This window comes from Procambarus clarkii, unplaced genomic scaffold, assembly GCF_040958095.1.
Source record: "Procambarus clarkii isolate CNS0578487 unplaced genomic scaffold, FALCON_Pclarkii_2.0 HiC_scaffold_102, whole genome shotgun sequence".
Classification (NCBI taxonomy): Eukaryota; Metazoa; Arthropoda; class Malacostraca; order Decapoda; family Cambaridae; genus Procambarus; species Procambarus clarkii.
The window spans coordinates 2,615,824-2,633,475 of record NW_027189135.1 but is presented as its reverse complement, the minus strand read 5'-3'; the positions used below and the strand labels follow the sequence as shown (position 1 = coordinate 2,633,475).

Genomic DNA, 17,652 nt, shown 5'->3' with positions numbered 1-17,652 from the left:
ACCTTCGAACTGCCGTTTTGAACATCATATCTATCCACGCAATAAATTCAGTGGACGTAATTATGGTATACTTGTCGAACCATAGTAACCTGGGTTTGCAGGAAATCTTGGTTGTTTAGCAGTCTCCGGAAGTGTGTGAACTCAGACGAGTCACCAAGACTGATGTTCTCAAGAACAATGCAGGCGCGGAAGGTGGTGGTGTTCTTTTTGTCCCGAAGTTCCCAAAGGATGTTGGAAGTAGGGTTTTTGCTGTCGGGTAACCTCGGAGGTTAACCTCAAGAACTTTGTATCTATTACGGTCTTCGAGGGTTGTGAAGTGACTTCTTCCATCCACGGCGGCGTCGTCCTCTTCCAGCCCCACGGCGTCGTCCTCTTCCACCCCCGCGGCGTCGTCCTCTTCCACCCCCGCGGCGTCGTCCTCTTCCACCCCCGCGGCGTCGCTCTCTTGCAGTCCAGAGGCGTCGTTCCTCTTCCACCCCGCGGCGTCGCTCTCTTGCAGTCCAGAGGCGTGTCCTCTTCCACACCCGCGGCGTCGCTCTCTGCAATCCAGAGCGTCGTCCTCTTCCACCCCCCTCGGCGTCGCCCTCTTCCACCCCCCCACGGACGTCGTCCTCTTCAACCCCCACGGCGTCGCTCTCTTGCGTCCAGAGGCGTCGTCCTCTTCCACCCCCTCGGCGTCGCTCTCTTGCAGCCCAGAGGGTCGTCCTCTTCCACCCCCGCGGCGTCGCTCTCTTGCAATCCAGAGCGTCGTCCTCTTCCACCCCCGCGGCGTCGCTCTCTTGCAGTCCAGAGGCGTCGTCCTCTTCCACCCCCGCGGCGTCGCTCTCTTGCAATCCAGAGGCGTCGTCTTCTTCCACCCCCTCGGCGTCGCCCTCTTCCACCCCCACGGCGTCGCCCTCTTCCACCCCACGGCGACGTCCTCTTCCACCCCCACGGCGTCGTCGTCTTCCACCCCCACGGCGACGTCCTCTTCCACCTCCACGGCGTCATCCTCTTCCACCCCCTCGGCGTCGTCCTCTTCCACCCCCTCGGCGTCGTCCTCTTCCACCCCCTCGGCGTCGTCCTCTTCCACCCCCACGGCGACGTCCTCTTCCACCTCCACGGCGTCGTCCTCTTCCACCCCCACGGCGACGTCCTCTTCCACCCCCTCGGCGTCGTCCTCTTCCACCCCCACGGCGACGTCCTCTTCCACCTCCACGGCGTCGTCCTCTTCCACCCCCACGGCGTCGTCGTCTTCCACCCCCCGGCGTCGTCGTCCTTCCACCCCCACGGCGTCGTCGTCTTCCACCCCCACGGCGTCGTCCTCTTCCACCCCCACGGCGTCGTCCTTCTTCCACCCCACGGCGTCGTCCTCTTCCACCCCCACGGCGTCGTCGTCTTCCACCCCCACGGCGTCGTCCGTCTTCCACCCCCACGGCGTCGTCGTCTTCCACCTCCACGGCGTCGTCCTTCTTCCACCCTCCACGGCGTCCGTCCTCTTCCACCCCCACCGGCGTCGTCCTCTTCCACCCCCACGGCGTCGTCCATCTTCCACCCCCACGGCGTCGTCCTCTTCCACCCCCACGGCGTCGTCCTCTTCCACCCCCACGGCGTCGTCCTTCTTCCACCCCCACGGCGTCGTTCCTCTTCCACCCCCACGGCGTCGTCCTCTTCCACCACCACGGCCGTCGTCCGTCTTCCACCCCACGGCGTCGTCCGTCTTCCACCCCCACGGCGTCGTCCTCTTCCACCCCCGCGGTGTCGTCATCCTTGGACCCCCCGTGCTGTCATCCTGGACCCCCGCGGCGTCGTCATCCTGGACCCCCGCGGTGTCGTCATCCTGGACCCCCGCGGTGTCGTCATCCTGGACCCCCGCGGCTGTCGTCATCCTGGACCCCCGCGGTGTCGTCATCCTGGACCCCCCGCGGTGTCGTCATCCCTGGACCCCCCGCGGTGTCGTCATCCTGGACCCCCGCGGCGTCGTCATCCTGGACCCCCGCGGTGTCGTCATCCTGGACCCCCGCGGTGCGTCATCCTGGACCCCGCGGTGTCGTCATCCTGGACCCCCGCGGTGTCGTCATCCTGGACCCCCCGCGGCGTCGTCATCCTGGACCCCCGCGGTGTCGTCATCCTGGACCCCCGCGGCGTCGTCATCCTGGACCCCCGCGGTGTCGTCATCCTGGACCCCCGCGGTGTCGTCATCCTGGACCCCGCGGTGTCGTCATCCTGGACCCCCGCGGCGTCGTCATCCTGGACCCCCGCGGTGTCGTCATCCTGGACCCCCCGCGGTGTCGTCATCCTGGACCCCCGCGGTTTGTCGTCATCCTGGACCCCCGCGGTGTCGTTCCCCCCCCCCCCCATCGGCTGTCGTCAGCCTGGACCCCGCGGTGTCGTCATCCTGGACCCCCGCGGTGTCGTCATCCTGGACCCCGCGCGGTGTCGTCATCTGGACCCCCGCGGTCGTCGTCATCCTGGGACCCCTCGGTGTCGTCATCCTGGACCCCGCGGCGTCGTCATCCTGGACCCCCCGCGGTGTCGTCATCCTGGACCCCCGCGGTGTCGTCATCCTGGACCTCCCCGGCGTCGGTCATCCTGGACCCCCGCGGCTGTCGTCATCCTGGACCCCCGCGGCGTCGTCATCCTGGACCCCCGCGGCGTCGTCATCTGGACCCCGACGGCGTTCTGTGCGGAACTCGCATAACGAGAACATAAACAACAATCCGAACCAAATCACGCCGTAGGCGACGGTCATCGCCACGTCTGTGCCGACGCACCTGCAGACGCTTGCCACGTCGTGGGTCAGCTGGTTCAGGCGCTTGAACGAGGACACGACCGGGAACCACATGCCCGTGCAGGGCACCTGCAGGTCCCGGGGCACCACCCGCCATACCAGCGGCAGGTTGGCCAACCACGCCCAGAGGACGCTCACGTAGGTTCCTGGAGGCTTCTTCCCGGCGCCCCAGACCAGGAGGGAACTAGCCCCATCCAGAGCCAGGTCACGAGGCTGGTGTGACGGTGTGCTTGCTGCAGGTCCTGGTACACCTGGTTCACGCGGGTGTAGTGCCACGCCACCAGGTACTCCAGGCACAGCCAACTGGCGGTAATGAAGCTTAATGCAAGTTGAGACTTTGTGGGCATCATGTTGCGTAAGAGATGATTTTGTATTTTGTTAGCGATTATACTATTTCACTAGAGGAAATAGGTGTGGCGTTTACAGGTGAAAGTGGGTTGGTCCTGCCCACGTCTGTCTGTCGTACCGTCCTCTCTCTCGTACCGTCTCTCTCTCGTACTGTCTCTCTGGAACCATCTCTCATGAACCATCTCTCTTGAACCGTCTGTCGTACCGTCTCTCTCTCGTACTGTCTCTCTGGAACCATCTCTCGTGAACCATCTCTCTTGAACCATCTGTCGTACCGTCTCTCTCTCGTACTGTCTTCCTGGTACCGTCTCTTTGGTACCGTCTCACTGGTACCGTCTCTCTCGTACCGTCTCACTGGTACCGTCTCTGTCGTTCCGTCTCTCTGATACCGTCTCTTTGATACCGTGTCTCTCAACTATCTCTATCTATACCTTCATGTTTTTTACTCCTGTCTATTGCTTCATGTGTGTGTACTTACCTAGCAGCAGTCACCTAGTTGTGTTTGCGGGGTTGAGCTCTGGCTCTTTGGTCCCGCCTCTCAACTGTCAATCAACTAGTGTACAGATTCCTGAGCCTACTGGGATCTGTAATATCTTCATTTGAAACTGTGTATGGAGTCAGCCTCCACCACATCACTGCCTAATGCATTCCATTTACTAACTACTCTGACACTGAAAAAGTTCTTTCTAACGTCTCTGTGGCTCATTTGGGTACTCAGCGTCCACCTGTGTCCCCTTGTGCGTGTGCCATCCGTTTTAAATATCCATCCTTGTCCACCCTGTCAATTCCCCTGAGAATTTTGTATGTGGTGATCATGTCTCCCCTAGCTCTTCTGTCTTCCAGCGACGTAAGATGCAGTTCACATAGTCTGTCCTCATAACTCATGCCTCTTAGTTCTGGGACTAACCTAGTGGCATACCTCTGAACTTTTTCCAGCTTCGTTTGTGCTTGACTAGGTACGGACTCCATGCTGCGGATCTGCATACTCCAGGATTGGCCTTACATATGTGGTATACAAGGTTCTGAAGGATTCCTTACACAGGTTTCTGAAAGCAGTTCTGATGTTAGCCAGCCTCGCATAGGCCGCTGATGTTATTCTTTTGATGTGGGCTTCAGGAGACAGGTTTGGCGTGATATCAACTCCCAGATCTTTCTCTCTGTCCGTTTCGTGAAGGACTTCATCTCCATTCGGTATCCAGTAACTGGCCTCCTAGTTCCTCCTCCTAGTTTCATTACCTTACATTTACTTGGGTTGAACTTTAGTAGCCATTTGTCGGACCATTCCTTCAGTTTGTCTAGGTCATCTTGTAGCCTCATACTATCCTCCTCTGTCCTGATCCCCCTCATAATTTTCGCGTCATCAGCAACACCGAGAGGAACGAGTCAATTCCTTCTGGAAGATCATTTACATATATCAGAAAACAGTATAGGTCCAAGGACTGATCCCTGTACTCACCTAATTGTGCTTGCGGGGGTCGAGCTTTGGCTCTTTGGTCCCGCCTCTCAACTGTCAATCGACTGGTGTACAGATTCCTAAGCCTACTGGGCCTCTATCATATCTACATTTGAAACTGTGTATGGAGTCAGCCTCCACCACATCACTTCCTAGTGCATTCCCTTTATTAACTACTCTGACACTGAAAAAATTCTTTCTAACGTCTCTGTGGCTCATCTGGGTGCTAAGTTTCCACCTGTGTCCCCTTGTTCGTGTCGCACCCGTGCTGAAGAGTTTGTCTTTGTCCACCCTGTCAATTCCCCTGAGAATTTTGTAGGTGGTTATCATGTCTCCCCTTACTCTTCTGTTTTCCAGGGATGTGAGGTTCAGCTCCTTTAGCCTTTCCTCGTAGCTCAATCCTCTCAGTTCCGGACGAGCCTGGTGGCATACCGCTGAATCTTCTCTAACTTTGTCTTGTGTTTAACTAGGTATGTACTCCAGGCTGGAGCTGCATACTCCAGAATTGGTCTTACATAAGTGGTATACAGGATTCTGAAAGATTCCTTACACAAGTTTCTGAAGGCAGTTCTTATGTTGACCAGTCTAGCATATGCCGCTGATGATATTCTTTTGATGTGGGCCTCTAGGGACAGGTTCGGTGTGATATCAACCAGCAGATCCTTCTCTCTATTTGACTCTTGCAGGATTTCCCCTCCCAGATGATACCTTGTGTTCAGCCTCCTGCTCCCTTCGGCCTAATTTCATCACCTTACACTTTCCCGAGTTGAAACTTTAGCAGCCATTTTCTAGACCATTCCTCCAGTTTATCCTGGTCATCCTGTAGTCTCTGTCTATCTTCATCCGTCTGGATTCTTCTCATAATTTTTGCATCATCAGCAAACATCGAGAGGAATGAGTCATATATAAATATATATTTATATATAATATAAATATATTTAATATATATAAATATATATATATTATATATATATATATATATATATATATATATATATATATATATATATATATATATATATATATATATATATATATATATTATATATATATATATATATATATGTCGTACCTAGTAGCCAGAACGCACTTCTCTGCCTACTATGCAAGGCCCGATTTGCCTACAAGCCAAGTTTTTCATGAATTAATTATTTTTCGACTACCTAATCTACTAACCAAACCTAACCTAACTTTTTGTCACGTGGGGGTGGGCGGTCCGGGGCTCTGCTAACACTCGGCTGCTAGGGGCTCAAAGGCCCAAATACTCAGCCCCTCCGACTCCCTGGATTCACCGGAGTCTCCTTGGTCACACAAGATAGGACCAACAATGCCCACCTCCGCAGGTCTTTGCTTCCACCACAAAGGGGTGCCACTGATTCACCCTGGAAGCCCTTCAGTCAACCACGGGGAAACTGCTGTTAACAGTTCCGGCCTAGACCCGTGGGGGAGTGAAGGAAGACTCAGGCTTACCTATAACCATAACCTCCCTGAGTCTTGCCTGCCAGACAAAAAAAAGGTTGCAGGAACTCCTTTCCCGCCTGTCTTCTCTATCTTCCTCTTAGCAAGGTCGCCAGCTGGGTTATTATATCTGCACCCCAGCAATGCAGTTCAGTGGGTGTATTATATATCGTTTGTAGCCAGAAATGTATGCTCATAGAGAAATATCACAAATGGAGGCACACTCAAACACAGTAATAAAATGTGTGGATTTACTGACGCAAATTACATGAACACACACACACAATCACAAGTAATACATGAATATGGAATATGGATGATGAGTCTGGAGATCGTCAGCCTCTTCTTCCACGACCTCCAACACTCCTTCAACTGGGCAGGAAGACAGGAGTCTCACACTCTCACAGGAGGGCCTCTTCACCACGTCGGCACCTCTTCTTCACTGTCCTGCCATCCATACACACTGTCCTCTCTGACAGTCCTGGACACAAGCTGCCTTGCAGCCTATTCTACTATTAAAGTAATAAAGTCTTGCTGCCACATACACAAGTAAATATTGTGGCCTAACTAGCCTACTCATACAAGGGGTAATGGGAGGGAAAATGATCTACCTTACACTCCTGGCTCACGACGCCTGTCCCTCGATGGTGTGAGGTTCCCACGCTTCCTTGGGTCGATCCTCGACGATCCAGGGCGTTCCACAGGTCCTCAGGTGTCGTGAAGCCTTCGCGTCGTCGCCGTTCCAATCCCTGAGATTCAGCTGCCCCAATCCTGGTTCATCGATGGGCGCTGAGCTAATCACTATTTTTCCCCACACTCGCCTCTCCCACAGGGCGTCGCTCCTTGTCCTAGGCACGGTGTCGTCCTTCCAAGATTCTCAGTGGATGTGACCCCAGTCACAGCTAGCTTGCTCGCCCACCTTCCAGACCTCAACGTCCAGCCAGCGGCGCCGCCCAGCGTCGTCGCCGACTATTTTCCAAGTTTGGGCACTTCTCTGCTCACTGAACTTGGTTCCTCTTTGGCTTCCCAGAAGCGCAGGGTCTCCAATAACTATGTGGGCAACGAAGGCCAGCTCAATCCACTGAACAAGGCTTGCAGAGCCTCCAATCTTGAGAGCAGACCGAGGCGCGTCCTGTCGCTTCCACGGTCAGTACAACTCTGACGTTGGCGCCGCCCGGGGCACTCGGTGACGTCATGGCGGGCCCTGATTTGTCGCCCGCGACCTACGTCGGCCAATCCGCGATCGGCATAGTGTCCCTTCCACAAGGTCATATCTGCCGTAGGGGATACTGTTTCATTTTATAACAGGGCGCCAATTTTCCTTTATTTACAACTATAATATAACCTCCTTCCATTAAATGGCAGCCGGTCTGGTCGCCACATATATCATTAGACTCCCTGAACCTCAGAGAATCAGTAGGGGAGAGCTGATATGACTCTTTAAGCCGGCAAACGAAAGAAATAGGAGAGGGCACCGTAACATACCCCTCCCCTTAAAATAAGAGTCATATTCGGAAGAGCAGCACTCAAGAGGGCAACCTATACTCTTGCTCCCTCCGTTCCTGAAGTGTTCACTCCTCCAGTTGGCGATGTGGCTTGTTCCACCTCGCCAGTCCACTTGCCTCATTGTATCTCCACCTCGCATAGGACCGGGTGTGATGGGTGTTCCCTGAACACCTACAAGAAAATCCCCTCTCCGTGGCTACGGGTGTACTCCCACGGCTCGTTACCACTGTAAGATTCAGTGCATGCAGCGCCTCCACCGCGTCGTGCACTCCGAGATAGTCTTGCATTTCCACTGCGTCCTACAGGTACTCCATGTTTCCTCTCATGATCTCCTCTTCGCCAATCTTCTCTCTTCTCGGTTCCTCTTCTCCCGTAGGTGCGTTGTCTCCTCACAGTGGCACTTGTAACCTGTACTCCATCCAGCAGCTCCTCTCTTCCACACTAGGCTTTTGCGATGGCCCAATGCCCCTCTGGTTAGGCTGGCGCCTACCCTGGGTGTACCTATTCCCTGCTTTCTTCGTATTGCCTTTCCTATACCACTCGCTCCTTCGTTCCCGACGAACATCTTCACTCCTCCATGAGATTCTCTTCCCTGCAGACGTCTTCTTCGGGTGGTTGGGCTCATCCACCTCCCTGTGGCTCACCTCACCACGGTGGTTCATCTTGCACCTACCACTATTCATCTGGCCGGCATAGGGTGCACTGCGTCGTGGTCCTCCACTCTGCCCCTCACTGCCGTTCGCTCATCCACTGAGCTTACTTTATTCACGTTTCTGTATGGAGGGAGTGCGGTCTGCAGCCTCTTCACCGCCCCAGGCGTTTGTACAGCTGCTCCTCGCCACTCCTCCACACGCATCATCAGGCTTAGTCGGAGGTCCCCGTCGGGGTTTTCCACAACCTCCGACGACCTCTCTGCACTCTCGCCCTCGTTGTCGTCGTCTCTGGCGACGTTTTCCCTGGCGAAGTCGGCTTCCTCACGACCATCTGGAACGACCGATACCTCACCTGGCAGGGTTGTACCGCTGCTTGCAACATAGGCACTCCTGGCCCAATCGGGTTGTATCCTGCCTCCTCCGAGGTCATTACCCAGCACCATCTGTACATGCTCTAGGGGTAACTTAGGGGCTACAGCTACTATAGCTTTCTCGACTCCGCAGTCGGCAATCAGCTGTACTTCGTGAAGTGGCAACCTGTATTCCTCCCCCACACTGCGTATCCTCACCACTCCCACAGGTGAATCATTAAATTCCTTGGGGAGAATACTCCTGGTCACCATACTTATGTCAGCACCCGTATCTCGAAGCACGGCAACCTCCACTGGGTCTGACTTTCCAAACTTCACGTTGGCCCGAAAACGAAGGGATGTTCACCCAACTTCATTTCCCAACCATTCACGTTGGGTCCACTATAATATGGGGTGTGAACAAACACTCTCTCCTCTTCCAACATTAATCCTACATTCCTTTGGTGCTCCTCACACTCGCGGGCATAATGTCCTCTCAACCACAGTTGTAGCATCGGCTGCCTCCCCTGGGCGGCCACTCGCTAGTCACTCTGGCGGTACCACTTGCAGACGTCCCTGGGTCCTCCTTGGACTCCCTGTCGTCGTCCGGGACTGCAGCACTTGCTCCCGAGTTAGGTCCACTGCTCACAGCTTGGGGCTTCCTCCCCGCGTCTCTTGAGCTCTTGAACCACGTTACTTCATCGGGCACACTACTCTTGGGAGAGTCCCCACCCGTCCTCGCTCCTCCTGAACTCCTAAGGTTCCCTCCCGACCTGGGGTAAGGCGAGTGTCTGGGCGGCCCCTCCCTCCTGATATGTAGTGCCTCCTCCAGCATGTCGGCTCGATCCGCTGCAGCCTTCAGGTCCTTAATACCTGCTTCTCTCACCCTTACTCGCAACTCAGGATGGAGCACCGACATGAACTTCTCCATCACTATCAGTCGTTTAATCATCCACCGACTCCGCTTCCTCCGCCTTCAACCATCGTAGGAATTTCCGTTCCATATCCCTGGCGGTCTCGGCGTAAGTCTTTCCCGACGCTCTTGTACACTCTCTGAACCGCTTCCGGTACATCTCCGGAGTCAGCCGGAATGAGTGGAGAACCGCATTCTTAATCGCGTCATAACTAGTACACTCCTCTAGGTCCAGCATGTTATAGGCTTCCCGGGCCTCACCAGTCAACCTGCCCTGGACCAGAGCAGCCCAATCATCTTCCGGCCACTCCTTCAGAGTTGCTATCCGTTCAAAGTGTTCGAAGAACGCCTCAGCTTCTTGTGGTTCGAACGTAGGTAAGTCACGTTCCCTTACCTTGAGGTCATCCCGCCGTGCAGGTAGTGAGGGCAGACCACGTTCAACGCGACGCAATTCGACTTCTTTCTTTGCCCTTATCTCCTCCAGTCGCAGTTGTCTCTCTCCTTCTTCCGCTGCAGCCGAGCTTCTCGCTCCTCTCGCTGCAGCTCAGCCGCACGTTCCTCTCGCTGCAGCTCAGCCGCACGTTCCTCTCGCTGCAGCTCAGCCGCACGTTCCTCTCGCTGCAGCTGCAGCCGTGCTTCTTCTCCTCTCGTCGCAGCTGGGCTTCCAGTTGCATCTTCATTATTTCCAGTTGCAGGCTCCTCTTACTACAGCTGGACCTTCCACTGCTCCCATGTTCACTGTGAATTCTCTCCACACTGGTAGGCGCTTGGGGAGGCCCTAGTCGGGACGGTTCACCTTGCGACGGCTCTCCTCGGGACGGCTCCTCTTGAGATGGCTCCTCTCCCGTCGCTTCCTCTCGAGCTGTGAGCTGTGCCATGATCTCTATCCTTCGCTCCGCTACCTTAGTCGTCCTCAACCTGATCCCAAAGTGGTTTGCCACTTGTTGGAGCTGGGCCTTGGTACACTCTTCCAAAATTCTCTCGTCCCTTGTGTCAATAAATTTCTTTACTTTGTCTTCCATCTCTATATCATCAGCATACACGACAGCACAGACAAGTTAGTAGGCACTAATTTCACCGTTTCAGTCCCTTAGCCGGTTGAGTAACAGTACCACCGAATTCACTGGCCACACTGTATTAGTACCCTGGCAACACTTGTCTTGAAATTTGGTCCACACTGTAGCTTGATCCACGCTTCCTGGCGAGGTTCCCAGTTCTTGGCTACTGGGGTTCGAATCCTGGCGAGGTCGCCAGTTCTCTTGTCACGTGGGGGTGGGCGGTCCGGGGCTCTGCTAACACTCGGCTGCTAGGGGCTCAAAGGCCCAAATACTCAGCCCCTCCGACTCCCTGGATTCACCGGAGTCTCCTTGGTCACACAAGATAGGACCAACAATGCCCACCTCCGCAGGTCTTTGCTTCCACCACAAAGGGGTGCCACTGATTCACCCTGGAAGCCCTTCAGTCAACCACGGGGAAACTGCTGTTAACAGTTCCGGCCTAGACCCGTGGGGGAGTGAAGGAAGACTCAGGCTTACCTATAACCATAACCTCCCTGAGTCTTGCCTGCCAGACAAAAAAAAGGTTGCAGGAACTCCTTTCCCGCCTGTCTTCTCTATCTTCCTCTTAGCAAGGTCGCCAGCTGGGTTATTATATCTGCACCCCAGCAATGCAGTTCAGTGGGTGTATTATATATCGTTTGTAGCCAGAAATGTATGCTCATAGAGAAATATCACAAATGGAGGCGCACTCAAACACAGTAATAAAATGTGTGGATTTACTGACGCAAATTACATGAACACACACACACAATCACAAGTAATACATGAATATGGAATATGGATGATGAGTCTGGAGATCGTCAGCCTCTTCTTCCACGACCTCCAACACTCCTTCAAATGGGCAGGAAAACCGGAGTCTCACACTCTCACAGGAGGGCCTCTTCACCACGTCGGCACCTCTTCTTCACTGTCCTGCCATCCACACACACTGTCCTCTCTGACAGTCCTGGACACAAGCTGCTTTGCAGCCTATTCTACTATTAAAGTAATAAAGTCGTGCTGCCACATACACAAGTAAATATTGTGGCCTACTAGCCTACTCATACAAGGGGTAATGGGAGGGAAAATGATCTACCTTACGTCCTGGCTCACGACGCCTGTCCCTCGATGGTGTGAGGTTCCCACGCTTCCTTGGGTCGATCCTTGACGATCCAGGGCGTTCCACAGGTCCTCAGGTGTCGTGAAGCCTTCGCGTCGTCGCCGTTCCAATCCCTGAGATTCAGCTGCCCCCAATCCTGGTTCATCGATGGGCGCTGAGCTAATCACTATTTTTCCCCACACTCGCCTCTCCCACAGGGCGTCGCTCCTTGTCCTAGGCACAGTGTCGTCCTTCCAAGATTCTCAGTGGATGTGACCCCCGTCACAGCTAGCTTGCTCGCCCACCTTCCAGACCTCAACGTCCAGCCAGCGGCGCCGCCCAGCGTCGTCGCCGACTATTTTCCAAGTTTGGGCACTTCTCTGCTCACTGAACTTGGTTCCTCTTTGGCTTCCCCGAAGCGCAGGGTCTCCAATAACTATGGTGTGCAACGAAGGCCAGCTCAATCCACTGAACAAGGCTTGCAGAGCCTCCAATCCTTGAGAGCAGACCGAGGCGCGTCCTATCGCTTCCACGGTCAGTACAACTCTGACGTTGGCGCCGCCCGGGGCACTCGGTGACGTCATGGCGGGCCCTGATTTGTCGCCCGCGACCTACGTCGGCCAATCCGCGATTGGCATAGTGTCCCCTTCCACAAGGTCATATCTGCCGTAGGGGATACTGTTTCATTTTATATCAGGGCGCCAACTTTCCTTTATTTACAACATATAATATAACCTCATTCCATTAAATGGCAGCCGGTCTGGTCGCCCACATATATCATTAGACTCCCTGAACCTCAGAGAATCAGTAGGGAGAGCTGATATGACTCTTTAAGCCGGCAAACGAAAGAAATAGGAGAGGGCACCGTAACACTTTTTCGGCTACCTAACCTAACCTAACCTAAAAAGATAGGTTAGGTTAGGTTAGGTAGGGTTGGTTAGGTTCGGTCATATATCTACGTTAATTTTAACTCCAATAAAAAAAAAATTGACCTCATACATATTGAAATGGGTAGCTTATCATTTCATAAGAAAAAAATTAGAGAAAATATATTATTTCAGGAAAACTTGGCTTATTAGGCAAATCGAGCCTTGCATAGTAGGCTGAGAAGTGCGTTCTGGCTACTAGGTACGACATATATATATATATATATATGTCGTACCTAATAGCCAGAACGCACTTCTCAGCCTACTATGTAAGGCCCGATTTGCCTAATAAGCCAAGTTTTCATGAATTAATTGTTTTTCGTCTACCTATCCTACCTAACCTAACCTAACCTAACGTTTTCGGCTACCTAACCTAACCTAACCTATAAAGATAGGTTAGGTTAGGTTAGGTAGGGTTGGTTAGGTTCGGTCATATACCTATGTTAATTTTAACTCCAATAAAAAAATTTCCCTCATACATAATGAAATGGGTAGCTTTATCATTTCATAAGAAACAAATTAGAGAAAATATATTAATTCAGGAAAAACTCGGCTTATTAGGCAAATCGGGCCTTGAATAGTAGGCTGAGAAGTGCGTTCTGGCTACTAGGTACGACATATATATATATATATATATATATATATATAATATATATATATATATATATATATATATATATATATATATATATGTCGTACCTAGTAGCCAGAACTCACTTCTCAGCCTACTATTCAAGGCCCGATTTGCCTAATAAGCCAATTTTCCTGAATTAATATATTTTCTCTATTTTTTTCTTATGAAATGATAAAGCTACCCATTTCATTATGTATGAGGTCAATTTTTTTTTATTTGAGTTGAAATTAACGTAGATATATGACCGAACCTAACCAACCCAACCTAACCTAACCTAACCTATCTTTATAGGTTAGGTTAGGTTAGGTAGACGAAAAAGTTAGGTTAGGTTAGGTTAGGTATGTTAGGTTGTCGAAAAACAATTAATTCATGAAAACTTGGCTTATTAGGCAAATCGGGCCTTGCATAGTAGGCTGAGAAGTGAGTTCTGGCTACTAGGTACGACATATATATATATATATATATATATATATGTCGTACCTAGTAGCCAGAACTCACTTCTCAGCCTACTATTCAAGCCCCGATTTGCCTAATAAGCCAAGTTTTCCTGAAATAATATATTTACTATAATTTTTTTCTTATGAAATGATAAAGCAACCCTTTTCTCTATGTATGAGGTCAATTTTTTTTATTGGAGTTAAAATTAACGTAGATATATGACCGAACCTAACCAACCCTACCTAACCTAACCTAACCTATATTTATAGGTAAGGTTAGGTTAGGTAGCCAAAAAAAAGCTAGGTTAGGTTCGGTTAGGTAGGTTAGGTAGACGAAAAAACATTAATTCATGAAAACTTGGCTTATTAGGCAAATCGGGCCTTGAATAGTAGGATGAGAAGTGCGTTCTGGCTATTAGGTACGACATATATATATATATATATATATATATATATATATATATGTCGTACCTAGTAGCCAGAACGCACTTCTCATCCTACTATGCAAGGCCCGATTTGCCTAATAAGCCAAGTTTTCCTGAATTAACATATTTTCTCAATTTTTTTTCTTATGAAATGATAAAGCTACCCATTTCATTATGTATGAGGTCAATTTTTTTTTTATTGAGTTAAAATTAACGTAGATATATGACAGAACCTAACCAACCCTACCTAACCTAACCTAACCTATCTTTATAGGTTAGGTTAGGTTAGGTAGCCGAAAAAGTTAGGTTAGGTTAGGTTAGCTAGGTTAGGTAGTCGAAAAACAATTAATTCATGAAAACTTGGCTTATTAGGCAAATCGGGCCTTGCATAGTAGGCTGAGAAGTGCGTTCTGGCTACTAGGTACGACATATATATATATATATATATATATATATATATATATATATATATATATATATATATATATATATATATGTCGTACCTAGTAGCCAGAACGCACTTTTCAGCCTACTACGCATGGCCCGATTTGCCTAATAAGCCAAGTTTTCCTGAATTAATATATTTTTCTCTAATTTTTAATTAATCACGTGTTTATTTTCGTGATATACACACACATATATATATATATATATATATATATATATATATATATATATATATATATATATATATATATATTTATATAATTTATATATATATATTTATCTATATTAAAAATATTTTATTTATTTATTTATTTATATATATATATATATATATATATATATATATATATATATATATATATATATATATATATATATATAACTGAAAACTCACACCCCAGAAGTGACTCGAACCCATACTCCCAAGAGCAACGCAACTAGTATGTACAGGGACGCCTTAATCCGCTTGACTATCACGACCGGACATAAGGAAGTGATAGCCGAGGCTATTTGAACCACTTCCCCGCCGGCACTCGGATGGTAATCTTGGGCATAGCATTTTATCAAATCACCTCATTCTTTGGGGCACACGTGAGGAACACAAATGCAAACAAGCCTGAATGGTCCCCAGGACTATATACAACTGAAAACTCACACCCCAGAAGTGACTCGAACCCATACTCCCAAGAGCAACGCAACTAGTATGTACAGGGACGCCTTAATCCGCTTGACCATCACGACCGGACATAAGGAAGTGATAGCCGAGGCTATTGAACCACTTCCCCGCCGGCACTCGGATGGTAATCTTGGGCATAGCATTTTATCAAATCACCTCATTCTTTGGGGCACACGTGAGGAACACAAATGCAAACAAGCCTGAATGGTCCCCAGGACTATATACAACTGAAAAACTCACACCCCAGAAGTGACTCGAACCCATACTCCCAAGAGCAACGCAACTAGTATGTACAGGGACGCCTTAATCCGCTTGACCATCACGACCGGACATAAGGAAGAGATAGCCGAGGCTATTTGAACCACTTCCCCGCCGGCACTCGGATGGTAATCTTGGGCATAGCATTTTATCAAATCACCTCATTCTTTGGGGCACACGTGAGGAACACAAATGCAAACAAGCCCTGAATGGTCCCCAGGACTATATACAACTGAAAACTCACACCCCAGAAGTGACTCGAACCCATACTCCCAAGAGCAACGCAACTAGTATGTACAGGGACGCCTTAATCCGCTTGACCATCACGACCGGACATAAGGAAGTGATAGCCGAGGCTATTTGAACCACTTCCCCGCCGGCACTCGGATGGTAATCTTGGGCATAGCATTTTATCAAATCACCTCATTCTTTGGGGCACACGTGAGGAACACAAATGCAAACAAGCCTGAATGGTCCCCAGGACTATATACAACTGAAAACTCACACCCCAGAAGTGACTCGAACCCATACTCCCAAGAGCAACGCAACTAGTATGTACAGGGACGCCTTAATCCGCTTGACCATCACGACCGGACATAAGGAAGTGATAGCCGAGGCTATTTGAACCACTTCCCCGCCGGCACTCGGATGGTAATCTTGGGCATAGCATTTTATCAAATCACCTCATTCTTTGGGGCACACGTGAGGAACACAAATGCAAACAAGCCTGAATGGTCCCCAGGACTATATACAACTGAAAACTCACACCCAGAAGTGACTCGAACCCATACTCCCAAGAGCAACGCAACTAGTATGTACAGGGACGCCTTAATCCGCTTGACCATCACGACCGGACATAAGGAAGTGATAGCCGAGGCTATTTGAACCACTTCCCCGCCGGCACTCGGATGGTAATCTTGGGCATAGCATTTTATCAAATCACCTCATTCTTTGGGGCACACGTGAGGAACACAAATGCAAACAAGCCTGAATGGTCCCCAGGACTATATACAACTGAAAACTCACACCCCAGAAGTGACTCGAACCCATACTCCCAAGAGCAACGCAACTAGTATGTACAGGGACGCCTTAATCCGCTTGACCATCACGACCGGACATAAGGAAGTGATAGCCGAGGCTATTTGAACCACTTCTCCGCCGGCACTCGGATGGTAATCTTGGGCATAGCATTTTATCAAATCACCTCATTCTTTGGGGCACACGTGAGGAACACAAATGCAAACAAGCCTGAATGGTCCCCAGGACTATATACAACTGAAAACTCACACCCCAGAAGTGACTCGAACCCATACTCCCAAGAGCAACGCAACTAGTATGTACAGGGACGCCTTAATCCGCTTGACCATCACGACCGGACATAAGGAAGTGATAGCCGAGGCTATTTGAACCACTTCCCCGCCGGCACTCGGATGGTAATCTTGGGCATAGCATTTTATCAAATCACCTCATTCTTTGGGGCACACGTGAGGAACACAAATGCAAACAAGCCTGAATGGTCCCCAGGACTATATACAACTGAAAACTCACACCCCAGAAGTGACTCGAACCCATACTCCCAAGAGCAACGCAACTAGTATGTACAGGGACGCCTTAATCCGCTTGACCATCACGACCGGACATAAGGAAGTGATAGCCGAGGCTATTTGAACCACTTCCCCGCCGGCACTCGGATGGTAATCTTGGGCATAGCATTTTATCAAATCACCTCATTCTTTGGGGCACACGTGAGGAACACAAATGCAAACAAGCCTGAATGGTCCCCAGGACTATATACAACTGAAAACTCACACCCCAGAAGTGACTCGAACCCATACTCCCAAGAGCTGTATATAGTCCTGGGGACCATTCAGGCTTGTTTGCATTTGTGTTCCTCACGTGTGCCCCAAAGAATGAGGTGATTTGATAAAATGCTATGCCCAAGATTACCATCCGAGTGCCGGCGGGGAAGTGGTTCAAATAGCCTCGGCTATCACTTCCTTATGTCCGGTCGTGATGGTCAAGCGGATTAAGGCGTCCCTGTACATACTAGTTGCGTTGCTCTTGGGAGTATGGGTTCGAGTCACTTCTGGGTGTGAGTTTTCAGTTGTATATAGTCCTGGGGACCATTCAGGCTTGTTTGCATTTGTGTTCCTCACGTGTGCCCCAAAGAATGAGGTGATTTGATAAAATGCTATGCCCAAGATTACCATCCGAGTGCCGGCGGGGAAGTGGTTCAAATAGCCTCGGCTATCACTTCCTTAT

The 17,652-nt window shown here is 50.4% G+C and overlaps 1 protein-coding gene across 1 annotated transcript; it reads right to left on the bottom strand.

The window, feature by feature from the left end:
- Positions 1-293: 293 nt before the first annotated feature.
- Positions 294-1,527, bottom strand: LOC138360224 (germ cell nuclear acidic protein-like). Its single transcript, XM_069320161.1, has 2 exons — positions 1,434-1,527; positions 294-919 (listed from the first exon to the last, which is right to left on the bottom strand). Exons 1-2 carry the CDS (start codon positions 1,525-1,527, stop codon positions 294-296), a joined length of 720 nt encoding a protein of 239 aa, XP_069176262.1.
- Positions 1,528-17,652: the final 16,125 nt, after the last annotated feature.

Coding starts and splice junctions, on each gene's coding strand:
- LOC138360224 (XM_069320161.1), bottom strand. CDS start 1,527: ATGGACGACGCCGTGGGGGTGGAAGAGGACGACGCCGGTGGGGGTGGA. Junction 920..1,433: donor AGAAGGACGACGCCGTGGAG/GTGGAAGACGAC, acceptor GGGGTGGAAGAG/GACGTCGCCGTGGGGTGGAA.